General features: G+C 55.6%; 2 protein-coding genes across 6 annotated transcripts; both read right to left on the bottom strand.

Annotated features, from left to right (window-relative positions):
- Positions 1-504: 504 nt before the first annotated feature.
- SURF6 (surfeit 6) lies at positions 505-12,169 on the bottom strand. Its single transcript, XM_030838337.2, has 5 exons — positions 11,928-12,169; positions 10,384-10,581; positions 9,742-9,830; positions 8,539-8,742; positions 505-8,436 (listed from the first exon to the last, which is right to left on the bottom strand). Exons 1-5 carry the CDS (start codon positions 12,019-12,021, stop codon positions 7,957-7,959), a joined length of 1,065 nt encoding a protein of 354 aa, XP_030694197.2. The 5' UTR covers positions 12,022-12,169; the 3' UTR covers positions 505-7,956.
- A 971-nt stretch (positions 12,170-13,140) lies between these two features.
- On the bottom strand, positions 13,141-20,138 carry MED22 (mediator complex subunit 22). 5 transcript variants are annotated; one of them, XM_030838352.2, is made up of 6 exons: positions 19,982-20,138; positions 19,211-19,362; positions 18,728-18,847; positions 17,667-17,747; positions 16,697-16,905; positions 13,141-13,923 (listed from the first exon to the last, which is right to left on the bottom strand). In XM_030838352.2, the coding sequence occupies exons 2-6, from the start codon at positions 19,331-19,333 to the stop codon at positions 13,734-13,736; spliced, it is 723 nt and encodes a 240-aa protein (XP_030694212.1). In that variant the 5' UTR covers positions 19,334-19,362; positions 19,982-20,138; the 3' UTR covers positions 13,141-13,733. The 5 variants fall into 5 exon arrangements, with proteins under 5 accessions (XP_030694212.1, XP_060156204.1, XP_030694213.1 ...); XM_060300221.1 differs by having other exon boundaries at positions 19,951-20,133; XM_030838353.3 differs by lacking the exon at positions 19,982-20,138 and adding an exon at positions 19,653-19,900.
- Between the last annotated feature and the right edge of the window lie 2 nt (positions 20,139-20,140).

The following is a 20,140-nucleotide window of genomic DNA, read 5'->3' on the forward strand; positions in this document are numbered from 1 at the left end:
AAGTTGGATGTGCCCTAATGTCTTCTCAATAAATCCCCTTCTGCTGAAACCAACAGAGGTGATTGCAGCTAAGAGCTCTGATTGGTACAGAAATTTGTACCAAGAGTCGTGGCAGGCAACATTTGCTCAGGAGGCTCTGGGGCTCTTACGAACATCCTGGCTCTCTCTTTCCAGGCATTGGGTAGGATTGCATTTCGGTGCCTGCCAGAAGTGAGGGGCCTGCCATGTGACTTGTTTTGGGCAGTGAAATGAGACCAGAAGTGACACGTGACACTTCCAGAGAAAAGCATTCAGTTTCAATGATCCACCTGTTTTTTCAACTAATAAACTTTACTTTTTGTTGTTGTTTTTTTTTTTTTTTTTTTTTGCGGTACGCGGGCCTCTCACTGTTGTGGCCTCTCCCGTTGCGCAGCACAGGCGCCGGACGCGCAGGCTCAGCAGCCATGGCTCACGGGCCCAGCCGCTCCATGGCATGTGGGATCTTCCCGGACCGGGGCACGAATCCGTGTCCCCTGCATCGGCAGGCGGACTCTCAACCACTGCGCCACCAGGGAAGCCCTAAACTTTACTTTTTTAGGAGCAGTTTCAGGTTCATAGAAAAACTGAGTGGAAAGTACAGAGTTCCCATAGAACCTCTTGACTCCACACACAAAACCTCGCCCACTACTGGCATCCTGAACCATAGAATATGATCAATGAACCTACACTGACACATCATTATCACCCAAAGCCCACAGTTTACATCAGGACTCACTCTTGGTGCTGTACCTTCTATGGGCTTTGACAAATGTATAATGACACGTATCCACCATTATAGTATCATACAGAATTGTTTCATTGCCCTAAACATCCTCTGTGCTCTGCCTGTTCATCCCTCCGTCTCCCCTTAACCCCTGGCAACCACTGATCTTTCTACTGTCTGCATAGTTTTGCCTTTTCCAGAATGTCGTGAATAGTTGGAATCATTCAGTCTGTAGCCTTTTCAGACTGGCTTCTTTCACTTACTATTATGTACTTAGGGTTCCCCCGTCTTTTTTTTAACTTGATGGCTCACTTCCTTTCAGTGCTGAACAATATTCCACTGTGTGAATGAACCAACAGCTATTTATCCATTCGCCTACTGAAGGTCATCTTAGTTGCTAAGTTCTGGCAATTATAAATAAAGCTGTTATAAACATCCCTGTGTAGGACTTTGTATGGATATAAATTTTCACTTCATTTGGGTGAATACTAAGGAGTATGATTGCTGGGTCATACGGTAAGAGTCTGTTTTGTTTTGTAAAAAGCTGCCACACTGTCTTCCAAAGTGGCTGCACCGTTGTGCGTTCCCACCGGCGATGAGTGAGAGTTCCCGTTGCTCCACAGCCTCACAGCATTTGGTGTTGTCAGCGTTCTGCATTTTGGTCATTCTAATAGGTGTGTTAGTGATATCTAGTTGTTGTTTTAAATTTGCATTTCCCTAATGACATATGATGTTGAGTATCTTTTCATATGCTTATTTGCCATCTGAATCTCTTCTCTGGTGAGCTGTTATGTCTTTTGCCCATTTTGAATCAGGTTGTTCATTTTGTGATTGCTGAGTTTTAAGAGGGTTTTGTTTTGTTGTGTATTCTGGATAACGGTCCTTTATCAGATGTATCTTTTGCAAATATTTTCTCCCAGTCTATGGCTTCCACAGAGCAGAAATTTTTAATGAAGTCTAGCTTATCAATTACTTCTTTCATGTATCATGCCTTTGATGTTGTACCTAAAAAGTCATCACCATACCCAAGATCATTTGTCTACTGTTACTTCCTAGGAGTTTTATAGTTTTGAATTTTACGTTTAGATCTATGATCCATTTTGAGTTAATTCTTGTGTAAGATGTAAGGTCTGTGCATCTAGGTTCTTTTTTTTGCAAGTGGATGTCCAGTTTTTCCTGCACCATTTGTTGAAAAGACTATCTTTCTTCCATTGTATTTCTTTTGCTCCTTTTTCAAAGATTAGTTGACTATATTTTTGCGGGTGTATTTCTTTGCCCTCTATTATATTGATCTATTTGTCTATTCTTTCACCAATACCATGCTGTCTTGATTACTGCAGCCTTACTATAGTCTTGAAGTTGGGTGGTGTCAGTCCTCCAACTGTGTCCTTCTCTTTTAATATTGAGTGGCTATTCTGGGTCTTTTGCCTCTCCACATAAACTTCAGAATCAGTCTGTCAATGTCCAAAAACTAACTTGCTGGGAATGCACTGAATCTGTAGATCAAGTTGGGAAGAACTGACCTCTTGACAACACTGAGTCTTCTGATCCATGAACACAGAATCTCTATTTATTTAGTTGTTCTTCGGTAACTTTCATCAGAGTTTTGATACATAGATCAAATATACAGCTTGTTAAACTTATACCTAATTACTTCATTTCGGGGGTGCTAACTGCTAACCTAAAGGAATAAGACAGCCAGTTATTTTACCAACAAGAAGGGCTTATTCAGGAGCAGCAAAGAATTGTAATTCAGGACATGTAACTATGGTGAACCACATGCAAGTCTGGTAAAGCAAAGGAGAAGAAATTTTATAGAGCAGAAGGGGACGTTGGAAAGGGCTACTATAAATAAAAAGTCCAATGGAGTAAACTGGGGTTTGAAGTATAGTGGCCTTTCAGTAGCTGAGTTGTGACAGTCTGACACTGAGCTATTGCCAGGCAAGGAGAAATTCTCCCTTCCTCCTGCTGGCAGTAGTGGTGTCACTTCCTGCCCGAGATGCAAGGTACATCTCTTCCTGTTGGCATTTGTATTGATGTTGAGTGATATGTGCATGACAGCTCCCTATTCTGGCCTCCCGACTCCATGTTAGTGAGGTTTCCCTTTACAGGCGCACCTCCTCTTACTGCACTTCCCTTTATTGAACTTCACAGATACTGCATTTTTTACAAATTGAAGGTTGGTGGCAACCCTGCATCAAGCACGTCTATTGGCACCATTTCGCCAACAGCATTTGCTTGCTTCATGTCTCTGTGTCACATTTTGGTAGTTCTCACAGTATTTAAAAAATGTTCACTGTGACATTTGTTACGGTTTGTGATCAGTGATCTTTGATTTTACTACAGCTAGCTGAAGGCTCAGATGATGGTTAGCATTTTTTAGCAATATTTTTAAATTAAGGCTGTACATTTTTTTAGACATAATGCTGTTGCACATTTAATAATTGACTACAGTATAGTGTAAACATAACTTTTACATGCACTGGGAAACTGTTAATTTTCACAGTGTAAATGGCAATGTACTTTTTTGTTTGTTTTGCTTTGTTGGCCGTGTGGCATGTGGGAATCTTAGTTCCCCAACCAGGGATCGAAACCATGCTCCCTGCTGTGGAAGCACAGTCTTAACCACTGGACAGCCAGGGAAGTCCCAATGGTAATGTATTTTTAGTTTCAAAGTCCACTTGTTCATAGGAACACTTGTTAGATAAGAAAGCAATTTGTTTTTTTTACAATATTTACATTGTATCCTGCAACCTTGATACAATCATGTTTCAGGTTTTTCTGTCAATTCTTCTGGACGTTTACATAGACGATCATGTCATTTGCAAAGACAGTTTGATTTCTTCCTTCCCAATCTGCATTTTCTTTTTCTTGTCCTGTCGCACGTGCTAGGACTTCGCTATTATGACACTGAAAAGCAGTGATGAGAAGGGACATTCTTGCCTTGTTCCTGATCTTAGCAGGAAACTTCTGAGTTTTTCGCTGTTAAGTATGATGGTATCTGTACGTTTGGGGTAAATGTTATTTATCCAGTTGAGGAAGTTTTTCTCTATTCCTAGTTGCTAAGACATATCCAGTGATCAGTCTGACTTTAAACTACTGGTCTTATTTGTTAAAAAGTACTTTTCTTAATGCAACATAACATGACCTCTCATGAGTGACTTAGGGAAAACCTGGGATTTATCTGGCTGGAGTTTAGCTGAGGGTAGTAGAAATTTGGTTAGTACCAGGGGATGGGACCCTGGATATATTGGCACACAGCTGCAAAACAACTTATCTGGAGATGTGGTCACCTGAGACAAATATCTTTTGAAGGCAAGACTTTGAGAGACTAGCTGAACACCACCTTGAGAAATGAGAAAGGCTTGAGAAACTCCAGGACTGCAGGGTGGGGCTGCTCGTTTAACAGTGCTTGGTAGTCAACAGAAAGACAGGGATAGGCTCAAAGTCCTCAAAGTCAACATGGACTGAGAATCAGGGACTTCCTATTACTCTGTAGAAAAACCTCTCATCTGGTTTTCAGCTGCAAGATTGAGTTACCTGAACACCCAAGTCTTAGCTAGCCCATCAGCAAATCCCAGCAACAGGCGAATGCACAACCTTACCGGATCTCTCGTGGAAAAGCTGGAGCACTGATCAGTCCTCAGAATTGAAATGGGGATATTTAGGCAACGTTGGATGCCTCAGGTACCCTGAATACCCAACCTCGCCAAGGCTCACTTTGAGAACTCAGTCCCTCCTTCCTTGGCTGATAAGGCTGTGCCTTGCTTGAAGACTCTTATCGGAGGAAGTTACCTCCAAGGAGAAGCCAGTCTCCTCAAACTCACTCCCATCTCACCTTGTCTCTAGACTGCTAAGGACAGTCGGATCTCAGCAGGTCCAAAGTGGCCAGTTACAAAGTCCAATTCAGAAGCAGCTTTGACTAAATGAACAAGTATCTGCTGCTTTACATTGGACAAAAACCAGGGAAGTATGTGGGAGCTGATTCTAGAAGTGCTTGGCCAAGAAAGGCGGGGTGCAGTTCCAGAGGGGGCTCCACCCATAAGCAGGACTCAGAGTGAGCTACCTAGGGAACTGGAAAGGATCCGATCATTTCCTTTGTTGCTTGACCAAAACCTGGAACCCACAGTGGCCCATGCTGAGGTAAGTGAACCTTCCAGAAATCCCTTGGAACGACACAGAGGTAAGAACTCTTTCCTCTAGGCTACTCTCTGCCAGGAGCGAGGCAGGCTTGTTGGAAGGTCTTAACAATGTTACCTGCTCATCCACCCAACAGGTGGTCTGGGGAGGGTACAGAAGACTCAATCCTTTGCGGAGGTACTAGAAAAGCACTGTGAACAGAGTAGAGAAGCACCACGGTGGCCCTTCCCTGAAGGCTGGATGGAATGCCACGGGAGGTGCAGGGGTAGAACCATGCAGGGGTAGAACCATGCTCTTGGGCCAGCGCAGATCCTGGAACCCGAGGGCGGCAGGGAACACCTTACTTCCACAGGCCATGTACGCGAGGTTCCCACAGTTGTCAGGCTAGTGCAATGAACTGGGTGCGCCAACCCACGGGGGGTCTGGAGACAGCTCTCTCTCTGCCCTCTGCACCCCGATGCAGGTCTGGTGAACAGAAGCTTCACTTGAGCTACTCAGTTGCATGCTGCTCCTCACTGAATTTCTAACCATGTGTTCAACTTCTGGAGCCCCTAAGTAGAAGGAAAGGTTGACTGGGAGCCTACTTCCCGGCCTCACCCAAAGGGGCCAGTGGCACAAAACTACCCTGGCCTTGCAGGACTGTTGGAACCCCAGTTCCTGGTGAACCATGGCTCCTGAGCACGTGTCCTGGTTACAGCTATTTCCAGCTGACTCACCCTGCTGAGTGAAGGAGGAGGGACCTTCTGACTTGGGGACTCTTGCCATTTGGCTCTCAAAATATCTGACATTATGCCCTTGGAAGTTTTCTCCCATGACTCTGCATTTCATCTTCTGCGCCTGAGGCGCACAACACCCAAGAGGCGTGCATCGGGCCTCCTAGACTCATTCTGTAATGTTCTTAACCTCTTCTTCCCTGTTGTCCATATTCCATCGTCCACTATTGCCTCTGGCCGTGAGACGCTTCGGTTGCCACCAAAATCATGTGCAGCATGTCCTTGCTTCTGTGCATCAGCTCCCAGCCCTGGGCCAGGGAGGGACACGAGTGGCCAAGCCCAGGGAGGCTGGAGCATTTTCAGTGTTTCCACTTGGATACAGGCTCTGTCTCCCACCAGGTGAAGAATTCCCTGTATTTCCTCACCCTTTCTGCGCTGTATCTCCTATTGTCCAGTGCTGCTTCTAGAAATGGGGTGCTCCTGATGCCACCTGCCACCAAAATGCACCACCTGCTCACCCTGCACACCAGCTACATGAAGCTGGGGACACAGCAGCACTCCAGGTCGGAGGGACGAGCTTCCTGGACTTCCAGGCTTCAGGGGGAGCACCCGATGATACGCCCACCAGGCCTTTTGAGATGCTCCTGCGATTTCCACAGGGGGTTTATACTCTCCCAACTCTGACTGCAACATACGGACAATAATTCGGGAGCAACTGCTGGGTGCAGAGAGTGGGACAACAGGACCCTGGAATGAGGTGCTAGGTCAAGCAAGATGGCAGGAAATTGTGCTGCATGATGCAATCACTTCCTAAGATGTATAACCAAGAACAGATACACATAAGCACACTTTTAAGGCTACAAAGTGCTTTTGACACTGCCTTAGCTGTGGCCCACAGATTTTAATGCACAGCACTTTCATTACCTTTCAGTCCTAAACTTTCTCTAACATCCACTAGGGATTACTCTTTGACTCACATAGAAGTGTGTTTTTAAACTTCCAAACAGGAACCTTTAACAATTACCTCTGAAGTTTTTAAATTGTTCCACGGCCAGATACGATGCTGACGCTTTGAAATATGACTTGCTTTATGGACTAGGAGGTGGTCAGTTTTCACCACTGTTCCACGTGTGCTTGAGGTACATACTGTTTTGTTTTGTTTTTAATTTTTTGCTGCATCCCGTGCCACATGGGATCTTAGTTCCCTGACCAGGGATCAAACCCGCACCCCCTGCATTGGAAGCAGAGTCCTAACCACCGGGCTACCAGGGAAGTCCCGGTACACACTGTTTTTAGCTGCACTATTCTGTGTGTCCATCAGCTCAAGCTTACAAATGCTCTCGTTGAAACCTTCCCTATGCATCTGATTTTGTCTGCTTGGTGTATCAATTCCTAACGGAGATGTTAAAAATCTCCCATTTCGGTTTGTGAATTGATTTCTCCTTGTAGCGGGTCAGGTTCTGCTAGACAGATTTGAAGCTGCTCCTGGTGCAGGACTGTTCTACCTTCCAGGTGACCTGCACCCCTTTCATTACGTGGCGACTTTCTTTTCTCTCTACTAGTGCCTTTTACTTTCAAATCTTCATCTTATGATACAGCCACACCAGCTTCCTTTTGGTTACCATCTGTTTCTTAACTGGAGTTTAGTCAAAAGAATTTTATTAACAGTTTTACTGAAACATAATCCACATACCATAAGATTCATTGAGTTTTGTCCCGTGCATTCATCCCGGCTGCCTGCGGGCTTGGACTTAACTGTGCCCGACTGTGCACCCTCCATTGGCCTCGCTCGGTTCTAGGTTTTACTCTTTCTCTCCTGCCGCCTCCTAGATCGATAACCGTCCACCCCACTCCGCTGTTCTTCCTGCTAGTTCACTGTTTCTACCTTTTACTGGTTACCTTAGGATCTTTAATGTGCATGTCTACCTTAAATTCTGTTTCACCCACCTTAGAAATTAACTTCGAATAACTCAATTCCAGGCAGCCTGAGGACGGCCCCGCCGTCTCCCAGTTACCGAGCCCGTCAACTTCACTCCAACGCAGGCTACAGGAGCTGGCTGGTTTTTGTCCTTTTCCAAGTGAGTTTGGGGCAGACACAGCAGTTCCCGCTCCTGTGAACATGGGGGAGGAAGAGGGCGCCAGGGAAGCCCCCCCTCAAGACGCCCCCTCCCTCCTCGCTGCTCCCTCGCCCCCCACCCCGCAACTCTCAGGGAGCGTTCCGGCCTCACAAGAGGAGCCTAGAGCCTGGATTTGGGTCACCCCTGCCCTGGATCCAAAGGCTCTCAAGCACGCGGCGGCGTCCGCTCTCCGCTGGGACCCGGAGCCTGCGGCCTCCCGGGTTGGCGCCGGGCATCCAGGCCCTCAGACCAGGCCGGCCCGCTCCAGGTCCTGGGGCAGGATGCGGCCCTTCTTGCGAGCCTTCTCCAGGCGCCGCTCGGCCCTGGCCGCCTTCTTCTTGCGCAGGTTCTGCCGCCGCCTGTCCTGCCGCTGCTGCATCTTCCCCAGCACGTGCGCCGTGCGCTTCTCCCATGCGCGCTGCCGCTGCGCCCGCCGCTTCTCCTTGCGCTTCAGGGCCTCCTGCAGCAGGTGCTCGTCGTCGCGGATCTTCACGCCCTCGGCCTTGTACAGCAGGTTGGTCCACTGCATCCTGGCCTCGAGCTCCCGGGCCTGGCCCGCGTCCTGGTCCCGCAGCTCCTCCAGCCGGGCCTGCCGCGCCTGCAGGCGCTCCAGTAGCTGCCGGTAGTTCCTGCCCGTCAGCGGCGTCAGGTTCCCCTTCAGCTTCTGCCTCTTCTCCTTCCTACGCTGGGCCTTGCTGCCCGGCTCCTCCTCGCTCACCTCCACCTCGGGGGAAGAGGGCGATGTGAGCTGAGCGCCGCTTCCCGCCCGCCTGGGGCCCGCACACTGCGCCCACCTCCACCCGCCCGACGTCCGCGCAGCGCTCACCTTGTTGAAGAGCAGCCCCGACTGGGCCTGCGCCTCCTCGTGGGGCGCCTCGGGCGGCGGCTCGGCAGCCTCCACCCCCTCGAGGGCCTCGGCCGCCTTCTCCTTTGCTCTCAGTTCCCTCCGCTTCCTCTTCTTCCGGTCGCGCTCCTGCTTCCTCCGGCGTCTTTTCTCCAAAGCAGCTGGAGACAACTCCTTGGCGCTGCCCTGCGGCGCAAGAAGGTGCTCACTCATCAGGTTCTCCCAACCGCGGGGCCCCCAGCCTGGCACATGGAATCAGGGCAGGAAAATGGGCCCGCCACGTGCAGCGTTCCACCCGGAGGTGACCTGGCACCCAAAGTGCACCCAAAACAAGGCCAAGGGGACCCCACGAGAACCGTGCCTTCCTGATCCCAGGCACCTACCATACCGGGGCACTTCCCAAACATGCTGCCTCTAAGTCTCCCCAGTGACCCAATAAGGGACGTGTGGTCCTCCACCATTTCAGAGACAAGGACAGGGGGCTTAGCCAAGGCCACCACCCAGATCTTGGCGTTGGGTCAGAACACTGCACCTGTGCAGACCACTGCACGATTCTGACCCCTGCGGGGCAGACAACAGTGCTCTGGACCACTGCAGGAAGGCAGGGCCCTCGGGCCTGTCCCAGGACAGTGCAGAAAGCAGCTAGGGGACTGTCCCCACACAGCAGGAGGCTTGGGGGGGGGTGGCGATGCCATCCACGCTGAGGCTGGCTGAGGTCCTGGAGCGTCCGTCCCATGCCTGTGACCTCGGGCTGGTCACCTCATCTCAGGCCCTGGCTTACCTCACAGGACCGTCGTGCATTTAGACGGACAAACGTGCAGGAATTGTCGCCCAGCGTGGGTGTGTTAGCAAAGGCAGCTTTCCCTGAAGGGAGAGGCTGAGCCTCTCTCCAAGGCCGCAGGACGGAAGAGCCAGAAGCCCAGCATGGCCAGCAGGAGGGGGGCCCTGGGGGCCGAGCTCCCCAAGATGACAAGAACTACACCTGACCTCTTGCAGGACAGAGCTGCCGAGGCCCTGGCGGCACCCGCTGCAGGGGTGGGAACAGGGGCTGAGCCCCCCCACGCCTGCCCCGTCAGCCCCATGATAGCTGGCAGAGCTGGGGCCGACCTCAGCAAGCCCCTGGGCGTCTTCTCTCCAGGCAGTGTGTGGAAACCACCACGGGACCCAGAGGCCTCCTCCACCTACCTGGCCCCGTGCCTCCCGGATCTTCTCATGCAGGCGCTGCCGCAGAACGTCCAAGGCAAACAGCGAGCCAGGCTCACTGACCAGGCCATCTGCAAAGAAGCAGTCAGAGGACCCAAAGGAGACGCCCCCACCCCCCGCCCTTCCTGTGCCCTCCCCAAGGGCCCAGCTTCGAAGCCTGAGTCTCCACACACTGCCCCCCTCCAGTGACCACTCGTGGATCTGCAGGTCAGTTCCAGTAAATTCTACCCTACCTCTTCAAGCTGGACTGGCCTCCAGGACAGGACATCCTCATGAAGTGCGGCCCAAACCCATCTCCCACTTCTTCCACCTTCTGCAGTGCCCCCCAGACCCAGAGGCAGCTCTCACACCACTTCAGAGACGTGAGGGCAGTAAAGCTACAAGCCAAGCTGCTGCAGGACCTCAGGGGGACCTGGCCTTGCCCCTCGCCATCCCAGTTACTACGTGGCCTGGAACTACTGTGCACTTCCTGAGATTCCCATCCACCCACAGGGGCCCCGTGATCTGTCCTCTGAAAACGCGCTCTTCGGGAAGTCTCACACGATCTGATCATGCCGTTATGACCAGAGAGGCCCACTTCTGTATCTGTCGCAGATCCCAGTCGACCCTGCCCACCCCCCTCACCCGCAGGGGCCCCGGTCGAGCTGCGGGCCTCATCCTCTTTCTCCTTGGCTGCCACTGGTGTCCTGGCTTGAGACTTCTCCACAGGGGCCTGGGCCTTGGGTTCTGCAGCCTTCTCCTCCCGCTCCCGGGATTTCTTCTGTGCTCTCTTCCTCTTCTTTTTGGGGGGCCCAGCAGCTTCTGAGACTTGAGTTTTGCCAGCTGAAACACAAAATGAGAAAGGGCTGCCACCCCAATCCCTGTGACCCATTCAATATGTAAAAAGGTCTTGCAAAGGCTTCGGTCCTAGAAGAATGCCAAAAGCCGATCAGGATGGGGGACATGGAGACCCTCATCCGCTGAGCTCAGAACCACAAAATTCCTAGAAAGCAGACTGGCCACACTCATCAAAACCCTGAAAAACACCCCCACGCTGCCCCCGCAGTCTGCTCGTGAGCACTCACTCTGGGTACGCAGCAAGATGTGGCCTCACGATGTGCATCGTTACGTCCTTTTTTGAGTGGAAATCTAGTTAAACCTAGATATCCATCTACAACGACAGTGACGGCACCGCCACAAAACACACCGTGCTGTACCCAACAAAACGTAACGGCACAGGCTTTCACCGTAACAGATTGAGAGAGAATTCTCTGGCGGTCCTGTGGTTAAGCACTCTGCGCACTCACTGCCGAGGGCCTGGGTTCAATCCGTGGTCGGGGACCTAAGATCCCACGAGTGTGTGTGCTGGGGAGGGCAGAAAATGCTTACATTCTACAAGGAAAATGAGAATTGAGTACACAAAGTAAGAGCCAAATTGTTTCAGTGAGAAACGCTCAGAAAAAGTGTTAGAAAGACACAGATCTAACTAGTAACTGAGTGGTGAAAAAATTCACTTAACTTCAATTTTCTACGATGAACACATTTTCCTTGTATAAAAAGAAAAGGTCGTTTTCCCTCTGGTAGGTCCACGGCAGACGTGCCCACTCTCCCCTCCTCTGCGCCAGGGCAGGCCAATTACTGTCTGTTTCACCTACTTGTGTATCTGCCTCCTGAGGGGACCCTTGTCACCACTGCCGTGTAAACTCCCATTAGCAGGACCCATCTTCTTCCTTCCTTCTCCCCACACCACCACCAGACCCATAGTATTGGGCTGAAAAAGTAATTTTTTCATCATCACTCATACCTGTCTTCCCACCCGGCGTGGAGGGCTGGCTAAGCCTGTTCACGATGCCCAACGGCAGAGCAACCATTCCACGGGGTCACCTCCTCCAAACCCCGGCCGAGCTTCCAGCCCGGAGGGCGCACAGCTGAATCCCTCAGACTCCCAGACGGATGCCCCCAACGAGCAAAGGAAATGGCGTTGCCTTTAAGCATCCCTTACAATACTTCCCTCTAATATTTCACAGGCTTGTTTTACGCATCTACGTGTCTACTCCACCTGAAGGCTACTCAGGTGCGGTGTGGGGCACACACCGACCTCCGCCGCGGAGGGGAGTGGGGACGCTGGGGGGGTGGAGGGGCGCCCCCTTCCGAAGCCCTCCCAGTCCCGGCCGGGGGCTGCGCTTTACCCGACTTGCGCTTCTGTGGCTCGGGGCTGGGCTGGGAGCAGATCTTCTTGGCCAGACTCTGCAGGTAGGCATCCTTCGCAAGCAGAGAAGCCATGGCTGGAGGTTCGGGGGTCGGGCGGGGCTCGCTCCGGGGTCCTACTCGCGGTGAGGAAAGCCAGGGCGCAGCGTCCCGCGCCGGCAGCGGCAGCCACGGACATATACACTGCCCCCGGCCGGCGCGACCCTCTCCCCTTCCGCTGCGCTCGCCGGAAACCAGCACGTGGGCAGGCGCGGCCAGCCGAGCGCCGAGCAGCCAGCGCGCGACGCTCGATTAACCAGGTGGCTCCAACGGAAGAGGCACGGGGGGCGGGGCGCAAAGCATTGTGGGGCGGGGGCGGGGACCGCGCCCGGCACACGGTAGGTGCTCGGTACCCGTAAGGGGGGACAGGAACAGGTCCGCAGGAATTTAGTTCTCTGGGGGCGCAGACCCCAAGTGGAAGCTGGCGAGACCGCGTTCGTTCAGAAAGGACTGCGCGCCGGGCAGGTTCCAAGGCCCCGGGGTACAAGCGGCGAAGAAAACACAGCAGTGTCATCAAGTTTGTTTCAGTGGTGATTGGTAATAAATTCAGAGTGACGTGGCGGGTCGTGGGTTGGCATGTCCTCCATACACTGGGACGGTGATCTCCCTCTGGGAGGGAGATAAAGCACGCCGGTGACAGGGCTTGGGATTGATGTCCCGGCTCTTCTGGGGGTGACACCCGCCCCCCCGCTTCTCAGGTGAGCCTGGCTCCAGGCACTGGGCCTAGCGTTCCACCTGGGTTGAGTCCTGAACCTCCCACTTCACTTCCCAGCTCCATGACCATGAGCACAGCACTACAACCCCTTGCAAGCCCGTGGTCACCCCTCCCTGAGATGACAGTAACGAGCACCGACTCGGGGTGCAACCAGACGGACGCCGCCTAGGCCACGTGGTGTGCAATAACGGCAGCTTTTCATGCATTCACCAAACATTAGGGCCCTTCTAGGTCCTAGACAGCTCTTTCTAGGCAATGGAAATGCAGCCGTGACTCCAAGCTGACAAAGCCCCTGCTTGCCCAGAGCCCCCGTGAGAAGGCTGACCTGGAGCCCAATGTTGTCCAGGCAGAGCCCAGGGGCTGTTTTCCGACAGCCACCGAGACCAAGGGTGGTCCAAAACTGATTGGGGCTGAGCAAGAAAAGGAACCGACCAAAGCAAAAGGGTGGAGCTGGTTTTATTCAACAGTCTCATCACAAAAAGAACCAAAACGTGTGCAGCAGCGGAATTAGGAAGGACCCTGCCTGACTTCTGCAAGAGTGGGCAGCCCCCTTTCCCCACAGCCCTGCAGGGGCAGTCAGCTAGCGCAGGGAGCCTCAGGGCAAGGTAGCGGGCAGAGCTCTGCATGGGGGCCTGGCCTTGGCTAGTACTGTCCACTCTGAGCACTTGCGTCCTCCATTGTAAACACCACGCTCAGGTCAGGTCTCCCAAGGCTGGGCATCCTCCCTGCCCCGCCGTTAGGTCCTCAACGGGACAAACTATCCTGGAAACTTCCTTCCAGCCAGCCAGGAAAGTAGCAAATAAGGTGACGACAAGAGTAAGGATGGGCCCCCCTGGCATGGCTGGGGGTATTTGCTTTCCCCCAACACTCCTCGGTGGGCTGTCCCTGGGCTGACACGGTTCCGAAAGAGGCCACGGCGGCTCCCCAAGTGGGCCCCAAGGCTGAAGGGAGCTGAGGCTGTGGTGGGCCTAGAGGGGAACACTGCACTTCATTCCTAAGGTCTAGGGGCCCGGGGAGAGGAGCCCTGGGAGGCTCAGGCGTGCTCTGCGGGGCCGGGGCCACCGGCGTGGGAGTGGGCAGGGGCTGCAGCCTGCAGGGGGCCAGCACTGGGCTCCGGGGACGCCGGCAGAGGGACTGAGAGGCCGTCGGCGGAGTCTGTGTCGAGGTCCAGCCTCCAGTAAGCTTCACACAGAGGCAGATCATTAGCTTCGCAAAGACTTGAGCTTTTCCACCACCAGAAACCCAGGGAGAGACAGGAGCAGGCAGTGAGGGAAGCCAGGGAGGGAAAGCGAGACAGAAGCAGAGTTAAGGAAACAGACCACACCCCAGGCCGGCCTTCCCCTCCTCTCCTCGGTGCTGGCCCCTCCGTTAAGCGGCCCGGCTGAGGGCGAGGTGCGGGCGGCTGCCCCTGCTTCCGGGTCCTCCGGAGAATCCGAAAGGGCGCCTTCTGGGACCAGCCACCAGCAGGCTGTGACCTCGGCTGGTCCCTTCCACTGACCAACCGGTGTCCCTCCTGCCAAGTGGCATTCCTGGTCCCTGCCGCCACCTCCTGTCCTGGCTCCAGCTGCCCTCCTCCCGCAGGGAGCTGCCAGCCTAGCCACACGCTCCCGCCAGCAGCAGGAACCAGCGTCCAGAGCTCGCTATGGCCTCCTCGGTCCCGAGGCCCCTGAGGGCAGAGAGCCTGTCGTCCTTCTGGGTCTGGCCCTGGCTGGGACTCAGCCTCAATGGGTGGCAGTTAGGAGCAGAGGCCCTGGTGTTCTGTGTGATCTCAAACAGGCCCCCGGCCCCTTGAACTCAGTCTCCTGTCTCTAATAAGGGGACAGCAGGGCCGGCCTCTCAGGGCGAGGACGCAGGTGAAGGGCACGGCTCGTGAAGGTTGTCAAGGGGGCGACTAGAGCATGTTCCGTCCCCACACTCGTCTCCATGGCTTTCTCCCGAATCCTACCCTGCCTCTTGCTCCCTCCCTTGCTCCTGCCCTCAGCGTTCAGTCTCAGAAACCATCCTGGACACAGAGCGGAGTCTCAAGGAGAGTGGAGGGCAAGAGGCCGAGAAAGAGCAAGTCGTGAGCAGAAAGCAGGGGAGCGAGCGTGGAGATGGGGGTGCAGGCAGCCGGGACGCACAGGGAGGATGGGGGACGGGCTGAGCGCTGGTGGCTGGGGAGATGGAGGTGCAGGCAGCTGGGACGCACGGGGGGGACGGAGGACGGGCTGAGCACTGATGGCCGGGGAGATGGGGGTGCAGGCAGCCGGGACACGGGGAGGACGGGCTGAGCGCTGGTGGCCGGGGAGATGGGGGTGAAGGCAGCCGGGACGCACGGGGAGGACGGGCTGAGCGCCGGTGGCCGGGGAGATGGGGGTGCAGGCAGCCGGGACGCACGGGGAGGACGGAGGACGGGCTGAACGCTGGTGGCCGGGGAGATGGGGGTGCAGGCAGCCGGGACGCACGGGGAGGACGGAGGACGGGCTGAGCGCTGGTGGCCGGGGTTGGGGGCCGAGCAGGGAGGCGCTGACAGCCTGCGGGCCCAGCCTCAGCGGAGCCCCAGCCACTTACAGGCGTTTACAGACAAGAGAGGAGCTCAGCCTCTCGAGGCAACGGGAACAGCGGGAGGAGACCCCAGGCCAGACCAGAAACCCCTCTGGGTGAACCAGAGACTGCCGGGCCCAGAGCCAGGACGCGAGGAGCCTGGCTCTCAGACCCCCTGGCTTCCCCTGCGGCCCTGCCGCTCTGGCCCTCAGCCTCAGGAGGCAGGGCTGCGTTGCTGGCCTGCAGCTGCTCAGTCCAGGGGCTTGGCCCTTGAGGGCAGCAAGGGGACAAACACAGGGACATAGAGGACAAGCAGGGCTGTGAGCAACGTCCCCAGCAGGGTCTGAAACCCCCCAGGGACCCACTTGGGACCCCTCTCTGAAGGCCTGGTATGTAGGAGGCACCTGCCGCATGTCTGCTGAGCCGTGGGTATCAGGGACTAGAGAAGGCCCCAGAACCCTCTGGAAGAGGCTAGACCGCTCCCTCTGGGCAGTGACACTCTGTCCCTTCCCGCAAAGGCCAAGATGGGCGGGGACCACGAGGGGTGGCACTGAGTCCAGCGCAGTGAAACCAAGCCCCAGACCACTGGCTCTGGGCGTCTGTGGCCCCAGCATGGCCGCCATGGGACAGAAAGGAGCGTTGAAAATCCATGACAGGAAGGACACATTGTCAGGCAAGGGCGAGAGGGGGTGTGGACTCCATGTCTGCTGGACCGAGTCTCGGTCTTTCCAAGCTAATGGGGACAGAGATGTGGGATCTCTCCAGCCTCAGTTTCCCCAAATGTAAATTACACCTGGACTCTGATTTCTCAGGCCCCCTCCAGCTCAAAGCGCCTCAGGTCTCAGGATTCTAAGTGGCCACACGAGGGCTGGGGTGACAGGTCTTACTCCTGCTGTATCCCTGGGGCTCAGCATGGGCCTGGCATGTAGGAGGGCTGTGGTCTGTGAACAAGGACTCAGTGGTCCAAGTTCCCAGGCCTGGTTTTCAAGGCCATCCTCTGCTTGGGTTTTCTCCTCCTCCTTCCCAGAAACCCCCACCCCTGACACACAGGGTGGGTATTCAGTGACCCCCATAAGGAACTGCATCCCTGGGCAAGCACTGGAGTCCTGGCCATGAGCCTGGGTGGCCAAGAGAGCTAGCCCCGCCTTGGCTGGAATGTTCAGGTATTGCTCAGACAGCTAGGAGGAACAGACAAGCCCCCAGACAGAAACGCTGCCTTGGCCCTCCCAACCCCTGAGGCTCTGTGATTTTCATCCCGATGCCGGGGCCCCGGTAGACGGCGTAGGTTGTCTGTAGATCAAACGCTCTGACCATGAGGTCTCCTCTGAAACCCAGGCAAAGGGCTCTGTCGCCAAGACCAGGAAGGATTTGGAAAAACAGGACCTTCGGGCTGCCAGGTGGGGCTGGGCCACCCCTGCTGGCCGGGCCCAGGTCCACAGGTCCGCTCTGCACGGGGTCCAGCCCTATTTGTACCTGGACGAGTAATACTCCTCCTCCAGCTCGTAGAGGTCTGTGGAGACCTCATCCCGCAGGGCGATGAGCTTCCGGTCACACTCCTCCTGCAGAGCTCGCAGCTGCTGGCTGCGCTCGTCGATGGCCTCATTCACCGACGGGAAGTCGTTGAGGATGAGGAACTGCTTGAGGTCGGACACCAGCTTCATCAGGGACTCGCCGGCTCGGACCTACGTGGATGGGGGCGGGGCAGCACAGTGAGGGACTGACAGCAGCCTGCCTCTGCGTGCCTGGCGCTGGATAAGCAATGGCCTCAGCTGCCTCACCTGCCAAGTGGGACCACGGCACTAACATAGGGTCATTGTGAGAAGTGAGGAAACTAGAGCGCAAGCTACGGGGGGAGGGGGGAGGGGGGAGGGGAGGGGGCAGGGTCCCTGGCACCAAGGCAGGTGCCGTCAGCCCGCCAGTCCCCATGCGCCCCTGGCCTCTGCCTTCTGCTCCTGCTGGTACGATCACCAAGCTCATGTGCTATTCAAGCACACATTCTGCTTCTCAAAACCTCGAACCCCAGATCCAGCTACCACCCCATTCAACCTCCTGCCTGCTCTTCCTCAGCTGCAGCGCATCTGCCAGTTGGGGGGGTTCCTTCAGGACCTTGTCCTGTGCATTTTCATCCGGGGACGCAGACCTATGGAAATACTTGGTCGCCCTGCTCGTTCTGTGACCTCGAAAGGGATCAAAATGCACGTCCCGTTTCATCTGGCCATTTGCTCCCGCACTTATAAAGAGGCTTCAGCGAGGAAGGGGTGACCTCTTTCTAACCACCGCCCAGCATTCGACAGGATGGCCGTGGCCCCTTACGCGGCTGCCATGGACAGCCCTCCTCTCGAGCGGAGTCTCCTGAGAAGTGGTTTGCCCCCCACCCAGGGAACCCCAGTGGGGACCACAAGGTTCCTGGAACCCGGGCTGTCCCCTCCACCTGGTGACTCACGATGTTGGCGGCTCGCACGTGCATCTCGTAATTATCTTGCTCGCCCTGAGTGGCCCTTGACACCTGCGTCTCGTCCTCAATCTGGAGGGCAAACAAGAAAGCCTAGAATGGGCAGGCGCCCCGGCCCTCACGCACCTGGTAGTGGCGGCATGACCGCACTCGCCACACCCTGTGGCCTATCGTGCCCTCTGCGCACCGGGTGCTGCCAACCAGACCTCAGGCCGCGTGCACCGTCACCCCCTCTAGCTCTGTTCTAAGGAGATGACAGGCACCTTCACCAGGACCAGTGGATGCCTAAGGACACCAGCCGCTGTGCCAGGTGCGGGGAGGTGTTGATCCTGTCTTTTTGGGGGTATGGAGTCCTGTTCAGCACTGATGGCGTCCCTAGCTCAGGTGCTCACTGACCTGCTAAATGGATCAATAAAACGACAATGTGTTTTTTTCAAGTGATCGTTTGCCGAGTACTTCTTGGGTGCCAGGCACTGTGTTAAGCACTTGACCATCATCTTAGGAAACTGACAGAAGCCTGGACCCCCATCCCTGGTTTACAGGTGGGTAAACCTGAGGCCGGGACAGACCTGAGCACACTCAAGGTGTCTCAGGCAGTAAATGGCAGAGCCAGGAGTCCTGCCCCGCCCGTAGCCTGTTAGGCTGCTAACTGTCCCAATCCACCCACCAGGCCAGGGTCCGGGCAGGGGTCAGGGCACCCTAAGCGGTTAGGAGCCAGACTTCCCGGGTTCAAATCCCAGCCCTGCCAGTTATTAGCAGAATGACTTTGGGCAGGTTGGTAAACCTGAGCCTCAGTTTCCCCCTGTGAAAAGGGAGAGGACAACAATGGTACCTGCCCCGTAGAGTTCTCGTGAAGACTAAATGGGACGGGACACAGAGGGCCCTCTCGGCTTGGCCTGACACGTGGTGAGCACGAAATAAACTCTAGCTTTCATCGTCACTCTCAATGCTCAAACAAGCCTTACAAGTCTGCAGCGGTCATGCAGAGATCCTGCCCCAATCCGGTCAGCGGGCTTGCCTGACCGGAACCAGACACTGACCACTCTACCCACCTGGGAGGCCTTCCCCGGCTTCTCTCCCTGACGGCGTGCGCTCGCAATAATCCCCATGGTAACCGCTTTACACAGATAAACTCCTCCAGTCATCACAAGGACCCTACGATGCAGGGGAAACTGAGGCACTGAGAAGTCAAGACCTCATCCAACCCCTTGCTGCTAGTAAGTGATGCTGGACGTTGGATCCCGGCAATGTGACTGGAGTCCCCTACAACTGCCTCACCAGGACCTGTAATTGGCCAGTCTATCTATCTGTTGACCAGTTTGTTATTGTCAGTCCCCTTGCGGCTCTCCCAAATGTTCTCCCCATGGGGACAAGGGTTCACTGGTATATCGCCATCACCTGGCCCGGAGCAGCCACGTTGAGTGGGTGCTGTTGCAAGCAGACACCCTGGCTCCGTTCACCACTGTCCACAATCTCTAGACCCTGCTACTTCCCTTGGTCTCAGAAGGGGCAGCAGACCGGCGGCCCCCACCCACCTTGGCGGTCTTGATGATCTCGGTGAAGTTGTCCATGATGGACTTGACATCATCCTTGAGTCGCTTGTTGTAAGACTGCAGCAGCGTCTCCTTGCTTTGCGGCAGGGCTCTCTGCTGGGCCATGGCGGGGCCTCGGGCACGGCAGGGGACACCTGGGACCCAGAGTCTGGTGTGAGCGAGCGAACCCCAGCCTCCCACCCTCCAGGCCCCCGCCTCGGCAGGACCCGCAGCTCTCCGGGGATTCCCTGTCTGCCAAACACACTCGTCCAAAAATCCGCACACAGTGCACTGCGGCGTCTCCTCCGGCCCGCGCCCCTTCCCCGGAACCCCGACGACACCCTGATGGGCTCCGGCGCAGCCTTCTCAGAGGCCAGGCCCACGCACGTCCCCCACCTGCCCTGACCAGCCGCTTCCCCGCCAGCACTTCTGCCCTACTCCTCACCCGAGGAGCCGCTCGGATCCTACCCCACCTCCTCCAAACGCACTTGGCCTTCACCCCCAATCCGCCGCCCTCGTCTCCACGCCGGGACCCCCGGGGGCCGCCCCACGGGACCTCTTGGGCTCCTGAGCTCCGGGGTCTCTGCTGGGACCACCCTCCCGCCCCGCGCCAGGTGCCTCCGGGCTACGCGTGCTCCGGTCCGGATGGCCCCCAGACCGAACTCGCGGTTCTTAAGCCACTTTGGAGTAAATCGCACGAGAAGATCGCCGACACCGCGGCCACGCCGCCCCAACGCCCACACCTGGTCCGCAGAGCCGGGGACCAGCGGGTACCTGGCCAGGGCGGGCTGGGGACGAGCGCGCGCCCCTCCGGAGAAGTCCCGGCTCCCCGGCGCCTCTCCGCGCCCCTTTCCAAGCAGCTCAGACCCGTCGTCCGGCTCTAGGCACCGCCCGCCGGGCGGGAGAAAGTTCTGTCGCTTTAAATCCGAAATC

Source organism: Globicephala melas, chromosome 6 (genome assembly GCF_963455315.2).
Source record: "Globicephala melas chromosome 6, mGloMel1.2, whole genome shotgun sequence".
Lineage (NCBI taxonomy): Eukaryota > Metazoa > Chordata > Mammalia > Artiodactyla > Delphinidae > Globicephala > Globicephala melas.

Bases quoted from the DNA above. Each gene is read 5' to 3' on its own strand.
- SURF6 (XM_030838337.2), bottom strand. From the start codon at position 12,021: ATGGCTTCTCTGCTTGCGAAGGATGCCTACCTGCAGAGTCTGGCCAAG. The intron at 9,831-10,383 runs GTGAGGGGGGTG...GCTTCTTTGCAG, and splicing joins CTCGACCGGGGCCCCTGCGG to ATGGCCTGGTCAGTGAGCCT. The intron at 8,437-8,538 runs GTGAGCGCTGCG...TCTTCCCCCGAG, and splicing joins CGGGGCTGCTCTTCAACAAG to GTGGAGGTGAGCGAGGAGGA.
- MED22 (XM_030838352.2), bottom strand. From the start codon at position 19,333: ATGGCCCAGCAGAGAGCCCTGCCGCAAAGCAAGGAGACGCTGCTGCAG. The intron at 18,848-19,210 runs GTGGGTGGGGGC...TCAGTGCCTCAG, and splicing joins AGATCATCAAGACCGCCAAG to TTTCCCCTGCATCGTAGGGT. The intron at 17,748-18,727 runs GTGGGTAGAGTG...TTTGCCCTCCAG, and splicing joins AGCCGGGGAAGGCCTCCCAG to ATTGAGGACGAGACGCAGGT.